General features: G+C 39.8%; 2 protein-coding genes across 10 annotated transcripts in view; both read right to left on the bottom strand.

The window, feature by feature from the left end:
- The window catches only part of dcdc2c (doublecortin domain containing 2C), a 37,177-nt gene extending 27,107 nt beyond the window's left edge, over positions 1-10,070 (bottom strand). For 4 of the 8 annotated variants that reach the window (XM_085441802.1, XM_085441803.1, XM_085441800.1 and 1 more), the window contains exons 1-9: positions 9,548-10,069; positions 9,140-9,188; positions 8,853-8,929; positions 8,584-8,715; positions 8,126-8,281; positions 7,953-8,001; positions 4,251-4,374; positions 2,629-2,729; positions 1,915-2,043 (exon numbers count right to left, since the gene is read on the bottom strand). In XM_085441802.1, coding sequence (XP_085297928.1) covers positions 1,915-2,043; positions 2,629-2,729; positions 4,251-4,374; positions 7,953-8,001; positions 8,126-8,281; positions 8,584-8,715; positions 8,853-8,929; positions 9,140-9,188; positions 9,548-9,831 — 1,101 coding nt within the window. In that variant the 5' untranslated portion in view covers positions 9,832-10,069. Of the gene's footprint in view, positions 1-1,914; positions 2,044-2,628; positions 2,730-4,250; positions 4,375-7,952; positions 8,002-8,125; positions 8,282-8,583; positions 8,716-8,852; positions 8,930-9,139; positions 9,189-9,547 lie in introns of all 8 variants that reach the window. The other 4 variants (XM_085441798.1, XM_085441799.1, XM_085441797.1 and 1 more) reach the window with 2 other exon arrangements.
- A 2,746-nt stretch (positions 10,071-12,816) lies between these two features.
- On the bottom strand, positions 12,817-15,338 carry colec11 (collectin sub-family member 11). 2 transcript variants are annotated; one of them, XM_085441282.1, is made up of 7 exons: positions 15,226-15,338; positions 14,785-14,950; positions 14,609-14,680; positions 14,016-14,087; positions 13,855-13,908; positions 13,640-13,735; positions 12,817-13,490 (listed from the first exon to the last, which is right to left on the bottom strand). In XM_085441282.1, the coding sequence occupies exons 2-7, from the start codon at positions 14,918-14,920 to the stop codon at positions 13,081-13,083; spliced, it is 840 nt and encodes a 279-aa protein (XP_085297408.1). In that variant the 5' UTR covers positions 14,921-14,950; positions 15,226-15,338; the 3' UTR covers positions 12,817-13,080. The 2 variants fall into 2 exon arrangements, with proteins under 2 accessions (XP_085297408.1, XP_085297409.1); XM_085441283.1 differs by having other exon boundaries at positions 12,817-13,472.
- Between the last annotated feature and the right edge of the window lie 612 nt (positions 15,339-15,950).

Raw genomic sequence — 15,950 nt, 5'->3', positions numbered from 1 at the left:
AGATCCTTAACAGAGTGCACTCTAAAGGAAAAGCCAACCTGCAGAGAGCCCAACAAAAGTCGGTGGAGTGAGTGTAAGAGCAGCTTTGATAAATGTGCATCAAGCTCCAGCCCGCCATCCTTTGCTTCCTAACACCAAGATAGCCTGTGTTCACTCTCAGCGGACATCTCCACTTGGCAGAGACGCTGAATCTCGTTATTCTTTCCTTGGCCTGGACCACACAGGTCAATACCACATGCACAGCACCGCCTCACCGCTGTACTGTCTGCAAATGTATTCACTATTTAAATGCACTGCAATAAATCATTTAAAGCTTCAACTGAAAATGTAATCATGTAATTGAATTTGGTCATCAATATCTACCATATACATGCACGTATACAGAGTACACGGGGCATTTCACAAGCACCGGAGTGGGAGGAAATCTGTCTGGACTCAGCTGAAAGTATGAGTCATAGCAGTGCAGTTATCCCTCATTATTATTCACAGCCCTCTAAATGATGAGGTTGCTGACAACGAGACAGCGACAGCTTGTTTGGCCTCAGTGGGAAAAAACAAGTATGAGTATGCATGAAGGATGATTAGACGTTAGGTAAAGTAAGTCTTACCTGCAGAGCTATTATTTCTGGCTTGACAAAGGCATTTAACTATAATGTAAGTACAGTGCTGATAAAACATTAATGAACATAAACAAATCAAAGTTTGGTAAGGCAGCCGGTCTGATTAAAAGTGCTGACACACTTTTACTGCAAACTAGAGTTATTTTTGCTTAGGATTTGTTCTTTCAGCTAAAATTCCATCTTATGCCACTCTCCATTCGCTGACAGATCAAAAGCTACTTGGCAAGATGATTATTGCAAACATAGCTGAGTCCATACAGGGATTATCATTATTATTATTTCCCATTATCTAATGGTCACTCCACCCCAATCCATAGTAAATCTGAATCAGCAATATTCATGTATGACTAAAAGTGATAAGTAATGAATTAAGCTATTGATGAGGTCTTTAGCCAGGGTCATAACCGACCCCCAGAAGTCAATAATTATCCCACGAAGAATATCTTTATTGCAAAAGTGCATACGGCAGCAAAATCATCACCACACCAAAACATTCCCCTACGGTGTAATTGCCACTGCTTAAAATTATAGTTTTCATTAAAACGAAATGTTCTAGGTTATTGATTGCTTAAATAAGACTCAATATCTTCTCATTTCAAAGCCGAATGAAATTGCATGGAATAGTAATATCACCCAACTATTGTGTGCATTTATCACAGTTACACGGCTTCATATCGCTGTCCCTCGAGGATTATTAGAGCAAAATAAGTTTATTTAAATGAGCGTAATTTCGGGGGGACCACAGATCCGTGCAACAACATCTGTATACACAGCTCACTCGCCACTTCATCAATGTTAATGCGCACAATAACCAGAGTAAAGGACAGACATCAAATACAACTGCATATTATTATTATGGGCCTCTTTTTCAACCATGAAAACTCCATGATTTGCAGTATCTGGGGCGACAGCTTGGCTCTAAACGCGTCCTACAAAAACGTAACTGAGACACAGGTAATTTAAATCCTTTGTAGTACTAGTAATGTGTTCTGTACCTTTTAATGTTCCCTTCTGCCCCTTAGAAAGATTGTGTTAGTAAATAGCAAATACACCAAAATAACCATGGAGACAGAAAAAAATGTTACACGTGCATTAAGTGAAAGTATAGTTGCTGAAAGCAGGTCTATGTGACCCTATTACAATTATGGAAATGATCATTACCATAATTGCTGGTTAGACCATTTTTTATGTGACCTAATCCAAAAGGAAATGAGAAAATTGGACATAATAATAAAGTAAAAATGAACTGAATGTGAAATACTAACTGCATTAAACTAATAATAAGTGTACTTACATTTTTCCCGGAATCTGTGGTGGAAGACCTTTGCGTACTCGAGTCATCTGAATCACGGAGGGAGGCCTTGCAGGAACTCGCACAACGATTCCCATCTTCATACTCCTCTTCAACTATCTTGGCCTCAACCTGCAGGGAGGGGGAAAAAACACACAAGATCCCCTTTGGCTTACACTGTACTGTAGTGCTGTATTGATTTTACAATATTTATATATTTATGTAGCTTGTTCTGCTGAGCATTCATGAGCCCTTATTCTGAGCAGAAAATAGTATTATACTGTACTAGAAGTATATTCGCAATTCCGTTTGATGTTGGGAAACATACAGAAAGGTAAAGCTTAATAGGAAGAACACCGATGGGGGGGAGAGAGGTTACTAAAGCTGCAGGCACGTCTTTCATCTAACCCTTTCATTTTACATCAAATGCAAACAGCTTGTTGTGATGATCAACTTGTATACTTTAGTGTGTCTCCAATGACGAGCTGTAAAAATTATAATAACTGACATATAAAGCGTAATAAAATCCGCAAGGAGCCAAGGAGCTTTACATGTTTCTCCATGTTCACGTGGGTTATGTTTTTCTCTGGCAGTGCTGTGTTTTCACACTCAAATCACTTCTTATTTCCTGTCTGATATCAGGCCAAGCTGTTAAATAACTGCGAGCTTTAAGGACCTCATCAGACTGTAGCGCTACAGTATGGGATTATGTTTTACCTGATCAATTGGCAGATCCACCTTCAACTGGCGGTCTTCCTGCACCTCTGCTGCTCCTGCCATCTCACTCCTTTTGTTTTGTGCATTGAACACGCTGCCCTCTGAGAAAAGTGATTAATCACAATTACCTCATCTGCTGGCAGTCGCCGTCTCATTCTTCTACACACTCGCTTTCTCTCTCCTCTCTACTCCTGTTCAACTTCACAAGAGATCAATGTTGCTGTCAAGCCATTTATTTATTTATAGTGGTCCCCCAGACTTAAGGGCCACAGAAAGCCACAGCTGCCCTGCCACAAATATGGCCAGCCGGCGTGAACTTTTGGTCCAGGGTTACATCCTGACAGTGACAGGCTGCTCTTGATGCATGTGGGGACGTGCCTCATACAGCAACGTCACCCTTGTAAACAAATTCCTTTTCGTCTGCTAGATCTGATACGGCGTAGAATGTGAATAATGAAACATGCTCTTGAACTTAAATCTACTTCAATTGCCCTAAGTAATTTAATTTAAATAATAAATAACCACACATGCAAGATTTATCATCGAAAACACTAAAAGACAATGTAAACAAAAAATGCCTCTGCTTCATGTGTTAAGTGAAAAGAGACATTTACACAACCACAAAAAAGCTTAGAATTACTTTTTTGTCTAGAAATCTATAAAAAGTCTTAAATCTCTGACCTCATTCCAGATTAATCTTGTGAACACTGCACAGAGCTATTGTCTGTATGAAGGGTTTTAAGAGCTGATATAATTATAAAGAAGACATAAAACTTTGCTTTTTAACTTTAGGGACTTTGCTAATGTGGTTACAGATACAGTAATAAGCAGAAATGTGTCCTGAGAACTGAGTATCTCAGTCACAACATATGAAATCATGGCAGGATTCAAACAGTAGCAATTAGCCTGCGAATGCTACCATACCAGTATGTGTTTTTCAAGTGAAGCAATCGTACTACTGCGCACAGATGGCACAACAACAACTGCATGAGTAGATACAGACAGTGTTATTATTATTGATATACTGAGTATCACATTTAAAGCACACAAAGAATATTTGTCTTTACTTCTGTCAGTGTTGCTTAAGATTAATAACTCATTACCATCTTGATTCCTGCATCAAGAGATAATAAGAGCATTTTTGTTTCCCCCTAGATAGTTAACAAAATGGCCTGATTGAATTCATCTATGATTTAAGCCCCCTTGATAGTGTTTGAAGTCTTTTTCTTTATTAATATTCACAGAAAAGAGCAGTGTTCCTTTGAAACGGCGCACAGCTCTGTTCTGTTTGGACTTAAAAAGAACAGGCTGAGATTCCAAAGAAATCTCCTTCACCTGCCAAATGGCAGATTTTCTGCATTATCAGCACAGACTAGGAGTTACATCTCTTTACTTACACACACAGAAGACTTACAAATGTACAGTTGCAAACACAAACATGCTTTACACAAAGCGCATAGATGGTCTTCAAAATCCAACAGGTTTCTTTCTGTCATCATAGCGAAGAAGAAAGTGTTGAAGAACAACAACAACAACAAAAAAGAAAGAAAACAAAAACTCTGCGGACAGAGGGGCTAGAGAGCGAGGCAGTAAAGACAATATTTCTATAGTGCTCTGCTTACCCACTGGGGGGAAGAGAACTGGGTTCTTGGACACCTGCCCTTGTTGTTTGGTTCTCTCTGCCTTGGCTGTGAGTTTCTTTGTCTGGCCCCTGGCTGTGTGCTCAAGGTCTTCTCCAGAGCTTGTCTGAGCAAACCACATGGAGGTACAAAAGAGAGGAGAGCAGAGAGGCCCGGATTAAGGTATATGTCCTCACATTCGGTCTGTGATTCATCATTGACTTATCGCTCATTTTGTAAAGAGGAAGAAGTAAAACAAGAAAACAAGACAGGAAGGCTTGTTTCTCCTCTTTTTTCAGCAGCTTTTTTACATTTTCCATTGACCTCAATTTTTCATGAGCTGATATGTTTTGTAACTCCCCGCTGACTCCTACTGTATTGAATTCATCTGGTTCCAATACATCCCGTGCACAACCTATCAATCACTAGGGAGCGTGGCAAACTAATCATTTATTGATGAAATAGGGCAGCCATGAATTTCTAACTGCATTTGTCTTATTTATCAACCCAGATCAAACAATGAAAATCCAAACAAGCTTAAAGGGAAAGGGAGGGAGTCGTAGGGAATAACTTATTCTTCAGCAGCAGACAGCAGAAGGTTATTGATGGGGAGGGGAGGAAAAAAAAGGTTTGGGACTCAGTTGCATGGTGGGAGAGCAAAGGAGTGAGAGAGGAAGAGAAGAGAGAGAGAGAGCAGTGGGGAGAGTTCAGTGATGTTCAGACAGCAGGGTACACATCTGAATTAATGCTTCCACAAAAGGCAATTTTCTCCTCGCAGGCTCCTCATCCCCTCCGCAGGTAGCAAGGTGAGGTATGTCTCCCTTACAGAGAATGAGAGACACAGACATAGAGATCGAGAGAGAGAGCTGACTTAATGTGACTTTTCAGCTACAGTGCTCTTTACTGCAGGATCCCTGGGCTGGCTCGGGGGATAGTGTAGTGATCTCGGGCTTCCACCAGAATACACTTCTGGCAGTGGTGTTTGCAAGCTCACTAACATGGAGTCCGGGGAATAGCGGCGTTGTTTCTGCACTTGTTTGCTTACTTTAATGCAGAGGCAAAGTCTGTTGATATTCTTTTGAATTTATACAGCCGTTAGTGGGCTGAGGGAGAAAAAAAAAAGTAAAAGAACAAAAGAAGTGTGAAGTTTGTCTGCTATATTCAGAGGAGGAGAGTTGAAAGAGAGTTCATGTTCTAGCGCGGCGGTGTCCGCGGCCGCATGAGATCAAAGACAAAGGAGCAGTGGCACCGTCGCGGTGATAAGCTGCTAATTCAGCTCCTGTAACCTCGGTTCATCTGCGAGTGATGTGAAACAACTTTGCGATAAAGTTTTAAATCAAACTCTATCTGGCCCATCAAATATTGAGCAGCTTGTTTTCTTGCTTGCGGTGAGATGTAAATAGATGGTATTTAAATAAACCGAGCTCAATCCAAAGCTGTCTCGCTCAGGGAGAGTGGCAAGCAGGGCACAGGGGAGGAGAAAGCAGAGGACGAGGGGTGCTGAAGGAGCCGGAAGATTGCAAAAACAAGCAGCAGCAGAAGTAGAGACATGGCAGTGGAAAAGCTGAGGTCATACAGTATAGCCTCTCGGTCTGCATTACATATCTACAGTACCAGGTCCTGCGGGAGCAGACAACTGTGTGTGTCATCAGGCTCCAGAGACAGAGAGAGAGAAAGACAAAGAGAGTGCTAGAGTTAGTGTGAAGGGGGCTCAGGAGGGCTGGACAGCAGGTAATCTGTGGCTCTCTCGTGTGGCCAAAAACTGGAGTCAACAAGAGGACACGGTGATATGATAGCCAGGGGAAAAAAGGGGGTCCTAAACAATTGGACTGACCAGCCTCCAGCCATACTGACTGTGATATCAGTCTGAGCCACTCCCAGGGCCGAGTCCTCAGTGAGTAGACACACTGGCAGCAGCGAGGGGGTAAAGTCTTCCTCGGGGCATTGCTATTTCCCCTAACCAATGAGCTCATACATGGGAAACAGAGGAAACGAGGAGAAGCAGCAAATCATCAATGATGTCAGAAAGCACAGATATTAAAGGTTTAGTCAGCCTTTCTGGGCTTTTTTTTTTTTTTTTACACAGGGCTCTTTATGTGGAGCACATATAAAGCACTGCTTAACTGCCATAATAACGATTGCCATAATAACTAAGTGTACTGCACGATGCACGCCGTTGTTCTCTTTTTCGCTTTGTCTCTTTGTATTCCTCTCTCCCCTATTAATCTTCTCTTTATGCTATGTCTACCTCAAAAGTTTCTACCTCATCATGTCTGTAAAACACTTAACTCAGCATATACAGCATGCTTGCTTCCAATGGGAACACGATGTGCTGGAGAGTTTCATTATTACACTCTGCAGAGCTGTCAGTTTAGTCGGTGGTTGCTCCACACCAGATGTCCCGTCCAGCAGTGCAGAAACGGGTCCGCCGCCGGTGCGGACAGGACAGACACGGCTCCCGTGCAGAGCAAGGTTACATTTTACACAACCTCAGTGGGCATGTTTAAAGGGTCTTTTTTTACGGGCGTTTCAAATCAGACTGCTGTTGTTTTGTGAGGTCAAACTGAAATTAATGATGGACACGACCCTATAAATGTATGTGTAATCAGTAAGCTAAACAGCTGACAGATCAAGACAGATTGGGTAATTTTTTGTCACTTGCATATCTCCCCCTCTGAAAGGCCCTTATTAACTGGTCAGATCATGTTTACAAATTCATGAGGGATCAGACACAGAGGCGAGGAAAGTAAAATGTGGCAGCCTCATGTCTAGTGAATGACTAACACTACACTGAAACGAAGGATGCAAAACACAGGCATAGCTCTGTCTCTGTCTCCACCTCATGGTACTAAGTGAAATGGCAAAAGTTGTGGTTGTTGTGTCTTATTAGCTAATGTATCAGATAAGCAAAGTTGCGTAACAATGTAATTTTCATCTACTGCTTTATGGCTGCATAGCTGTTAATATAATGAAGAGATCTTTTATATATAACTAATAAATATTCAAATTATTTCTAAATTCAAAGGCAATCCAATGCAGATAAAGCTGGAGATAAAGCAAGGGACATTTTTCTATATCTAACAAAAATTGACATCTGCCAGAGCACTGTCATCTTTCATGGTTATAAAAATCACATGTCAGGCACATTTGTCACAGTGGGGCCCATCTCTACCTAGACCTGCTGAGTGGGCATGTTCTCATCTTCATCACGTGATTTGGTGTTCATCTCGGGCCCACAGCAGCGCAATCCCCGTATGGGTTCGCAGCATTTCACTGTCAACTTAATCACAATACAAATAGTCCCAGCTCTTGTTTGAATAAGAGATTTCTTTTTCTTTTAGTTTGCTGTAAACGAAGTCCCCCTTGTGCATATGATCTGTCTATGAGGCTCACTGCACTTGATCAAGTGGGCCAGCCTGTCTCTGTGGGAATTACCCATCAAACTGGAAAGCAACGGTAACTCAATGCCTCCTGCAGACAGTGATTGATGATAGTGGTGTTTCATAACGAATTGCGCCCCCACAACAAGTCTCACACGTGGGAAATGTTAATTGAAATGCTGTGTGTGCAAAGATACGCTTTTCAACTGTGAGTCTAACAAAGTGTTACAACAATGACCCGGAGGGAGTTCAGGGGGAAAAGGGTACCAATTTAGCACGTTAGGAGAACGTGAAGGACCAGATGGCAAAGTGCATCAACACTCACCACATTCTTTGCACATCTTTTGATTTTGGTACTGGGCAGGATGCCTTGGCTGCAGGGAAGAAAAGGAAAAACAATACTGACAAACACATTTTTGCTTTCTTTATCGAAATAAAATCAAATCCAGTGTTTATTCTGGACATATAGAAAAAGCCATGAAAGATCACATCTCGTACCCTTCAGTCATGTTATTTTCCCTAAGCAAATCCCTCCTGGGGACACACTGGTAATATTGGAGAGCCTTAAACTTTTCTGAACCGACTGCAACATAGTAGTGGTTGTTCTCCAGTTCAGTGGGACCGGAGACAGGGTGTCCATTTAATGTGCAAAGCCTGAAAGCTCAAATAAAGAAAAACAACTCACTGCAGTAATGTTTAGTGATAGTTTCAGCTACGTCTTTGCCTGAATGAAATCTATTGAATACATCACAACCACACATGGTCTCGATCTCTAATTAATTGCAAAAGTCCCTCTACTCTCCTTCCCAAGTATCATTTTTCTGCATTTAAATTGACTGTAAAGTGTCCACTAATCACATTACGTTCTAAATTAGAAGGCAAGAGGAAAACAACCTTCACTGATACTCCAGTTAACTAGTTTAAAAATGATGTATGACTAAATGTCCTGACATTACCTGAAAACAGCACCCGTGCGAAGACGCACTTTCTCTGTCACCATAGCTAAAACGTTTTCCCAGCTTCTAAGGGTATACTTTGGGATCCGTATTCGAGCCGGAGGAACCAGCACTTCTCCGTTGGTGAAGACACTATGAAACAAAACACGACACACAAAGATCCATGAATAAATAAATGGAATTGTTTCTTGCATTGCACAGCACGGCAGAGAACATTATTCTTTTAACACCGTGGAAAAATATGTATGCAGTTTAAAATCAATACTCACTTTATTGTGCAAGACTCATCAGCAGTTCTCTTCCAGCGGGCAGAAACTACTATCCTGCTGTGAACAACAGGTTGGATCTGAAAATTTCATAAAGGAGGAACTGAGTGGGGGGTTTTTTTTCAGCACGTCACTCAAAATCTAATCTTATGTGTCTCGACAGGACCTTCATGAGCAACTTAGATTTTAAGGATGGCATCAGCATTCAGGCAGAATGGTTAAACTTAAAACAAGGACACATGAAAAAAGTTTCACTATAACTGACCACACACACAAAACATTGCTCCTACCTGTTCTTTTTTCTTATTCTGTGGCTTCTTGGCTGCTATTTCACAATAACTTGAAGGCAATAAAAAAATCAAATTACCTTTAGGTACAAGGAAACTTATGCAAGGATGTGGGAGTAAGGCATCTTTAGATCTGATAAAACTAATTGAAATCAAATAGTTATATATGTAAAAGTATGCTCAAGATCAGTGCTCTGCTGACTAGACTAAAATACTGGGTCCAAAAGATCACATTTAAAGACAGATTAGACTTTATTTAAGATAAGCTGACATATTCAGAGCGTTTTAATGAATATTAAGTACCAGCCTAGTCAAATCCCCTTGCCAACAAATGAAGCTAAAGAAAAAACCTGTAGATTCCAGTATATACAAGTAAACTCAGACAGGACACCCCTAAAACATGACACTTACTTCAGTTTCTTGAACGCCTCATTTCCGGCCGCGACATACTCACTCCCGTGCTGAAGGTCATCCAGATGGTGAACTTGGTGGCCTTGTGTGGCGGTGTAGAGCCTCCTCACAGCGCCAAAAGGTGCTTCAATCCCTTTGGTCAGAGATGTCAAAAAGTTGTCAAAGTATGGCACGTACCGCGGATTCAGAACTACTTTCCTGCCGGGAAAATAGGCATCTCCGTTCCTGTAGACGACGATTATTTTTGTGGGTGGCAAGTCACTTCTCCCTGTTGTGCTGGGCATACTTGTGTTAGCTAATGGGAACGATTTCAAACAACAAACAGCGGTGGCCCTTGGTGTCAGAAGTTAATGTGTCAGCTCTGTTGGCCTCCGGAGACGTAACTGGAGACAGCTTCTCAGTTCTTCCACATGAGAGGTGTAGTATTAAGATACGTATCCACGTCTTCGTCGTGTCTTCTGTTGTGTAGCTAAGGTTAATTTAGTGTTCGATACCAAACCTCTGGTGCTACCAAGGCAACCAGTGGGGTGACCCCAGTGGGTTTTACATATTTAGCTAAACCGCTCATAGGTCTGTATTAAAAAACAAACAAACTCATTTTTAATTTTCATTACCAGCTGGCTGATTCAATCTCATGGTATTTAACGAGAAACTAATTGACAGAACACAGCGGTGAATTTCATTGCTTAATACATTTATTAGGCCACTACCCAATGTAAAGTACGCTGTAACAAAGCATATGTCGTTTATTTTTTATTATTGTTATTATCTTCATTTTTTAGATCCCAAATTGCTGTTATTTACTTTCATTCCTGAACAGACAGAAATGTTATGGTGAATTCAATTCAGTACTTTTTTAGCTTTAAACGTGTTTTCAACACATTTCTATTTTCCCCCTTTTTTTCTTACGTTTATGGCATATTATAAATGGGAGTAACTGCGGGTTCGGAATCTTGCCCAAGGATACTTTCGCATGCATAATAACTTTTTTAAGCACTGTACATCCTTTTGGGATGCAGTTTTTTCCCAGGTTTAATCCGCTAATATAAAACACATTTACTGTTTGACTCCAATCTTCTCTCAGTGTTTATTTATATACACTCATAACATATGTAAATGTTGAAAATAATGAAATCTACACATATTCTGTCTGACAAAGCCAACTTAAGTTTAACACAAGGCTACTATAGATCTTTCCTCATGATCCATGCCATATGGTTTACCATTTATGCCCTCCTCCAAAATCTATTGTAAGTGTATAACGGTGATAATAAATATAATAGAAAGCCAAAGAAGTGTATTCTTTTTTGAAGAAAACATGTATCCCATTCAAATTTTTGACAGACTCCTATTGTATATTACAACTGTAGCAGAGTGACTGCAGCCCCTTCACTTTTAGACAGAGCTGTCCAAACTGTTTACTACAAAGGTAACCAGAGATTGCTGCAACAATGGCACTTAATTGGTTTATGGCGGACAACTCCTGGTCAATTAAATACATAATTCATCTCAGCATTAATTATTCATTTCTTAAGGGACTGGTGTTCTGCTTTATTAGGAGAAATGCATCATGCATATTCAAATTCCTCTTCTTAGAGGGATGCAATAGGATATCATCTCAGCTGGGACACCCATCCTAAAACAATAGCTGCCAGGGCCGCAAGACATCTCCTATTAGTCACACAACCAAACCGTTGGAGGATTTTCAAAGATGAAAATGTCAAACTAATCTAAGGTATGTTATATCTTGTTTCTGTCATTCAGCAAACAATAGGCTGTCATATTATTGTCATGTGTAATCTGTTATTTTTATTTTAAACTTTAGGTGGCAAATTATTTTTATATAAAAAAAAACTGACAGCATTAATTTAACACTACAAATCGAGAATATGTCAATGTGCTTAGTATGTGATCAGGTTTTAGACACTGCATCAAATGGTTTTCAGAATTTTATGCAAAGTCATAAAAGTCTCCAGCAATTAGTTCTTATCAGTTCTTAGCCAGGATACATGTCGTAGGGTAACTGATTCAAATTGTGCTTAGCCAAAGTGTGATATGTCATGTCAGGAATCAAGGGGAAGCAGTGGGTGAGTTTCCTTTGGCGCTCTTAAAGGTCAGTGCCATCCATTTTAAAACTCCCATTTATTACAGCACACTAAGGTGCAGAGTGAATGTTATAAAGATGTAAGGTGACTCCGGTGTAATTGCATTGCTCGCTGGATAATACATGAGAACCTTACCGTGTTCACTCGTTAGGATGTTTGCATACTTCAGAAGGACATTGTCGCAATGATTTGACTTTGATATGATTCATGTTTAACATATTTAGCACATATACCAATTACTGCTTGGTATTTATGCAGTGCTACAGAACAGCCTAAAATCAACCTAATAGAAGAACAACTGTAAACATTAAAATTAATGAATTTCCTGGCTTCTGCACTTTTAGCATGACAGTTATTGTTTTTTTGTAACACCTGTGCTTTCCTTAACATAACAGATAAAATGTGGAGCAGCCACTGACTTCAGTCCCCTGTAAGGGATTTTTGCTGTAAGATGAGCTTTCGCCCACTGGGTGGCGATGGTCCATGTGGAAATTACAACAGAAAAGTAATTATTTTGTTATTTTACAATAATATAAAATGGGTCACTTTAATGATTAAAACATAATGTAAGCCATATAAGTATTTTGCGACATGCATGTATACATGTTCATGGTCGCCAGTCTATTGACGGGCTAACTCACAGAGACAAATAGCTGTTCACACTCACATCTGACCAATTCAGAACCAGCAGTTAAACTAGCATGCACGTCGTTGGACTGTGGGAGGAAGCCTGGACACCAAGAGCCCAACTTCTGCACACAGAAGCCAGCCAGTGGATTCAAACCGAGAACCTTGTTTCTGTGAGGTAGTAGTGTTAACTCCTGCAGCTTTGTGTTGCATCATTTATCGTATATTTCTTCCATAAGTTTGCTTTAACTGCTGCAGTAAATAAGCGCAACTAGTTCAAGAGCAAAAACTAATGTGCAAAAAAATTATTTTTAAACTATGTATAAATGTTTATTGCACAGCACATGAATGTGGAATGCATGCTGTATTCTGTTCATCTGATTAAATTCACTCAACTGGAATGTCTTTTAATTGTATTTTTTTTTCCACACAATCCACAGCTCTCTATATTTGCTTATTTACACTGTTTGTCTATCGTACTGCTACAAATATTGCTCAGTGGATTTTCTGAATTAAATAAAAACTCAGTTCCTGGCATGCTTTTGGAAACACTAATTTATTTCAGTATGTATCAAGGACGTAAAAAAATTTTTTACAAACATTTGGATATTTTGTATGTTCAGAAAATAAATAGCTTATTAGCTCATAAGCAAAAAGGAAGTTGAAAGTATACTACTTTGCACAACTTGCGTATCATTTCGTATTCATATTTACAGATAGAGGATACAGCAAAATAATAAGATTACAGTTTTTGCTCCATTACATTTGTCCAGTCTGCAGTCTGTTTAACATATACTGGCCTCAGATGTTGTCCTTGTCAAATTCACAAACAAAATACATTGTCGGGTGGCACGCCACATCAGTCCACTCCCCAGAGGTCACCATCTCAGCACAGTCCTCATCATCATAGGCATTGTTGGGTTCTCCTTTTCTCCATTTGCTGAAAGTGGTCATGGGAGAGTGATCTACGTAGGTGAAAACACCTTCGCGCTCGAGGTCATGAATGCCAATGTAAACTCTGCTCAGGCCAGCGTCGGTTATATACCCTGCGATGGCTGCGTTTGCTCCCTCATCCTTCGGCATGACCAGGTGCCCTCCCCTCGTCTGGCAGTAGCCCTCAGCCTCGGTGTAGCGCTTCGCTTCCTTCACCAACAGATAGACTTTACTGTCTGTTTCCTTAATGCCAGCAACAGCTGCAGGGGAGGGCAGTGCTGAAAAATGAGCACTTGTATTTCTATAAATTTCACATTGACATGCCCACATTTTCAATTCTATAGGACAGGAAATCAGCAAAATACCAAAACTGATAAATATTTTTTTTAAAATACAAAAGCATTTTTAAAGACTGCAAATCTTTTACCATTTTTAATGAATTTTAGTTCTGAGGAAAGCTGAGCCACAAGAATGTCCATTTCTCCAATCATCCTTCTAATTGGCGCACACTCACAGGGAACCCCTGATAAGACAAAAATGTGTGGGACTATCACAAAGTTGACTTTATTCATTTACAGATGTGTCTGTCTAATCCTGCTGCCATCTGTTTGACAAACAAAATAAGATGGTTTTAGAACCCACCTGGCTCTCCGTCTGGGCCCCTTGTACCAGGGTCACCTGGATCTCCCTTGGATCCTGCGTCAGAGATGTAAATATTTATCAATCATAAAAACACACTAAACAAATAATTGATGCATTCCTGAAAAAGTGTGCAGACAGTACATCTCTGCTTCTTATAGCACCTTTCATTCCACTTGGGCCAACTTTTCCATAACGTCCCATAATGCCTTTGTGTCCTTTGACCCCAGGTGGACCTAAAAAGAATGCAACATGAGTAAATTGTTCATATGAAGATAGAGACATACTGTATATCTTATAGTCAAGACAAACTTAAAACAGCACAAATGAAAGCAAAATTATATATATTAAACAATAAATCTTTACTTTCACTAAAGGTTAATTAATTAAAATGATGAATATGCTTCAGAGAACACCCTTCACTCCTCATTAAGGTCTTCCATAAACACTTGTCCACAGCTCTGGATTCCACAAACCATTTCTCATTTGACCTCTTACCCTAATATAAACACTTGACCATTTCTGGATGGCCTGGTAGTGATGTAACGGCACATTATCAGCCCGAGAAATGTGATCTTTACCCCAGTTTTTCTTGTATTAGTGGTAGTAATGAGAAAATGAGGAGATCTATAAATGTGGGCATGTGGAAAATATTCTCTCTTTAAAGATTTGCATTTTAGGGGAATGCACTTTTACTCACAAAACAAACAAACACATTCTATAATATATTTTTTTGGTGCAACTGCATAAAATATACCAGTCTCCCCTGGCGGACCAACTCTTCCTGGTCTCCCAGGTGCTCCCTTTTGTCCTTTTTCTCCGGGTTCTCCTTTTAGAGCAGAAGAAAAACAATTATTATATCAGATAGAGTCTATTCTTGGTTTTTAAGGTGTCTGGTATGCATTTTGTAAGAAAGAACAAAGAGCTACATGCCTTTGAGTCCAGGGACAAGGATCTGAACAGTGCAAGACTCCTCTGGCAAGTGTTGTCCATATGATGTCTGCATTGGTAATAAACTCATCACTACAGACATTAGTATCATTGGCAGTAACAGTTTCTCACCGGTCATTCTTCTACATGGGATGATTAGGGGGCTATGCTGGAGAAACAAAACAATTTAAGGAAATGCTAATATAAAAAAATCATTCATAAAAAGCAAGGCTTGGTTTATATGTATCTGTATATTTCAGAATTAAAATAGTGGAATTAGAAGTGAGAATTTCCTTCCACTGAAAATAAATAAAAAAGAGACTGCAAAGCTGCATTTAGAACTACATTTGCATAAACCAAGTACACACACACAGCTTTTTAGTAACTCTAAGAAAGCGTTTTTACTTGAAAACTATACAGTATTTCAAAATCGGAAACGCCTACCTTTAGAAGTATTTTCCAGACAGAAGTAAAAAAGTAATGCCGATGTCCAAAGATTTGCAGGAGCTTTGAGTGCTGGTGGTCCTACAAGAGCATTTCATGTTCCTCTACACAGGCACCACAGAATGTGTGTGATAGGACTTTTGTAAACAGTTCACAGATAAACTCCAAAGCATTTGGGCTCCCCACAGATAATTAGCTGGGAAAGCGATCAAGAGATTGACAGCAAAGAGGCCTGATAAATATACTGACTCAACTTTTTAATGCTATCAGATAATTGGGAGAGTTAAATATATAATGCATTTTACAGAGCTAGCATGCACATTGATTTAGTAACAAGGTAGCATCTATTATTTTAGCAAGTCACTGTAGTATTTTGGTTTGTATACAAACCAGTAGTGGTGATTATCATTACATATGCTGTGGTCCATATGAAATGGTTACAAGGAGAGTTGTTTTTTTATGTTATGTCTATCATATGATGTTATTTATTTAACATTAAGGATTTAAATCAAAGGTGTAAAACATAAGGCTCGGGGGGCACATTTGGCCCAGGAAAGACTCCAATCTGGCCTGCTAGAGAGCTTTGGAAAATGTGAGAGAGGGCATCGATTTCTACGTTTTTACTGTTTTGTCATTGCTTTTACAGTTTTTCCTACTGATAAAGAGCTCTCCCATCGCTAACCATACTATACCAGAGTAATTAAATAATTGATTAAAAAAAATAA

The sequence above is a fragment of the Copadichromis virginalis genome, linkage group LG19, assembly GCF_057382275.1.
Source record: "Copadichromis virginalis isolate Kocher_CV1m ecotype Utaka linkage group LG19, C_Virginalis_male_GT1.1, whole genome shotgun sequence".
NCBI classification, from domain to species: domain Eukaryota; kingdom Metazoa; phylum Chordata; class Actinopteri; order Cichliformes; family Cichlidae; genus Copadichromis; species Copadichromis virginalis.
The sequence above is the reverse complement of the archived record's forward strand: the minus strand, read 5'-3'. Positions and strand labels throughout refer to the sequence as shown.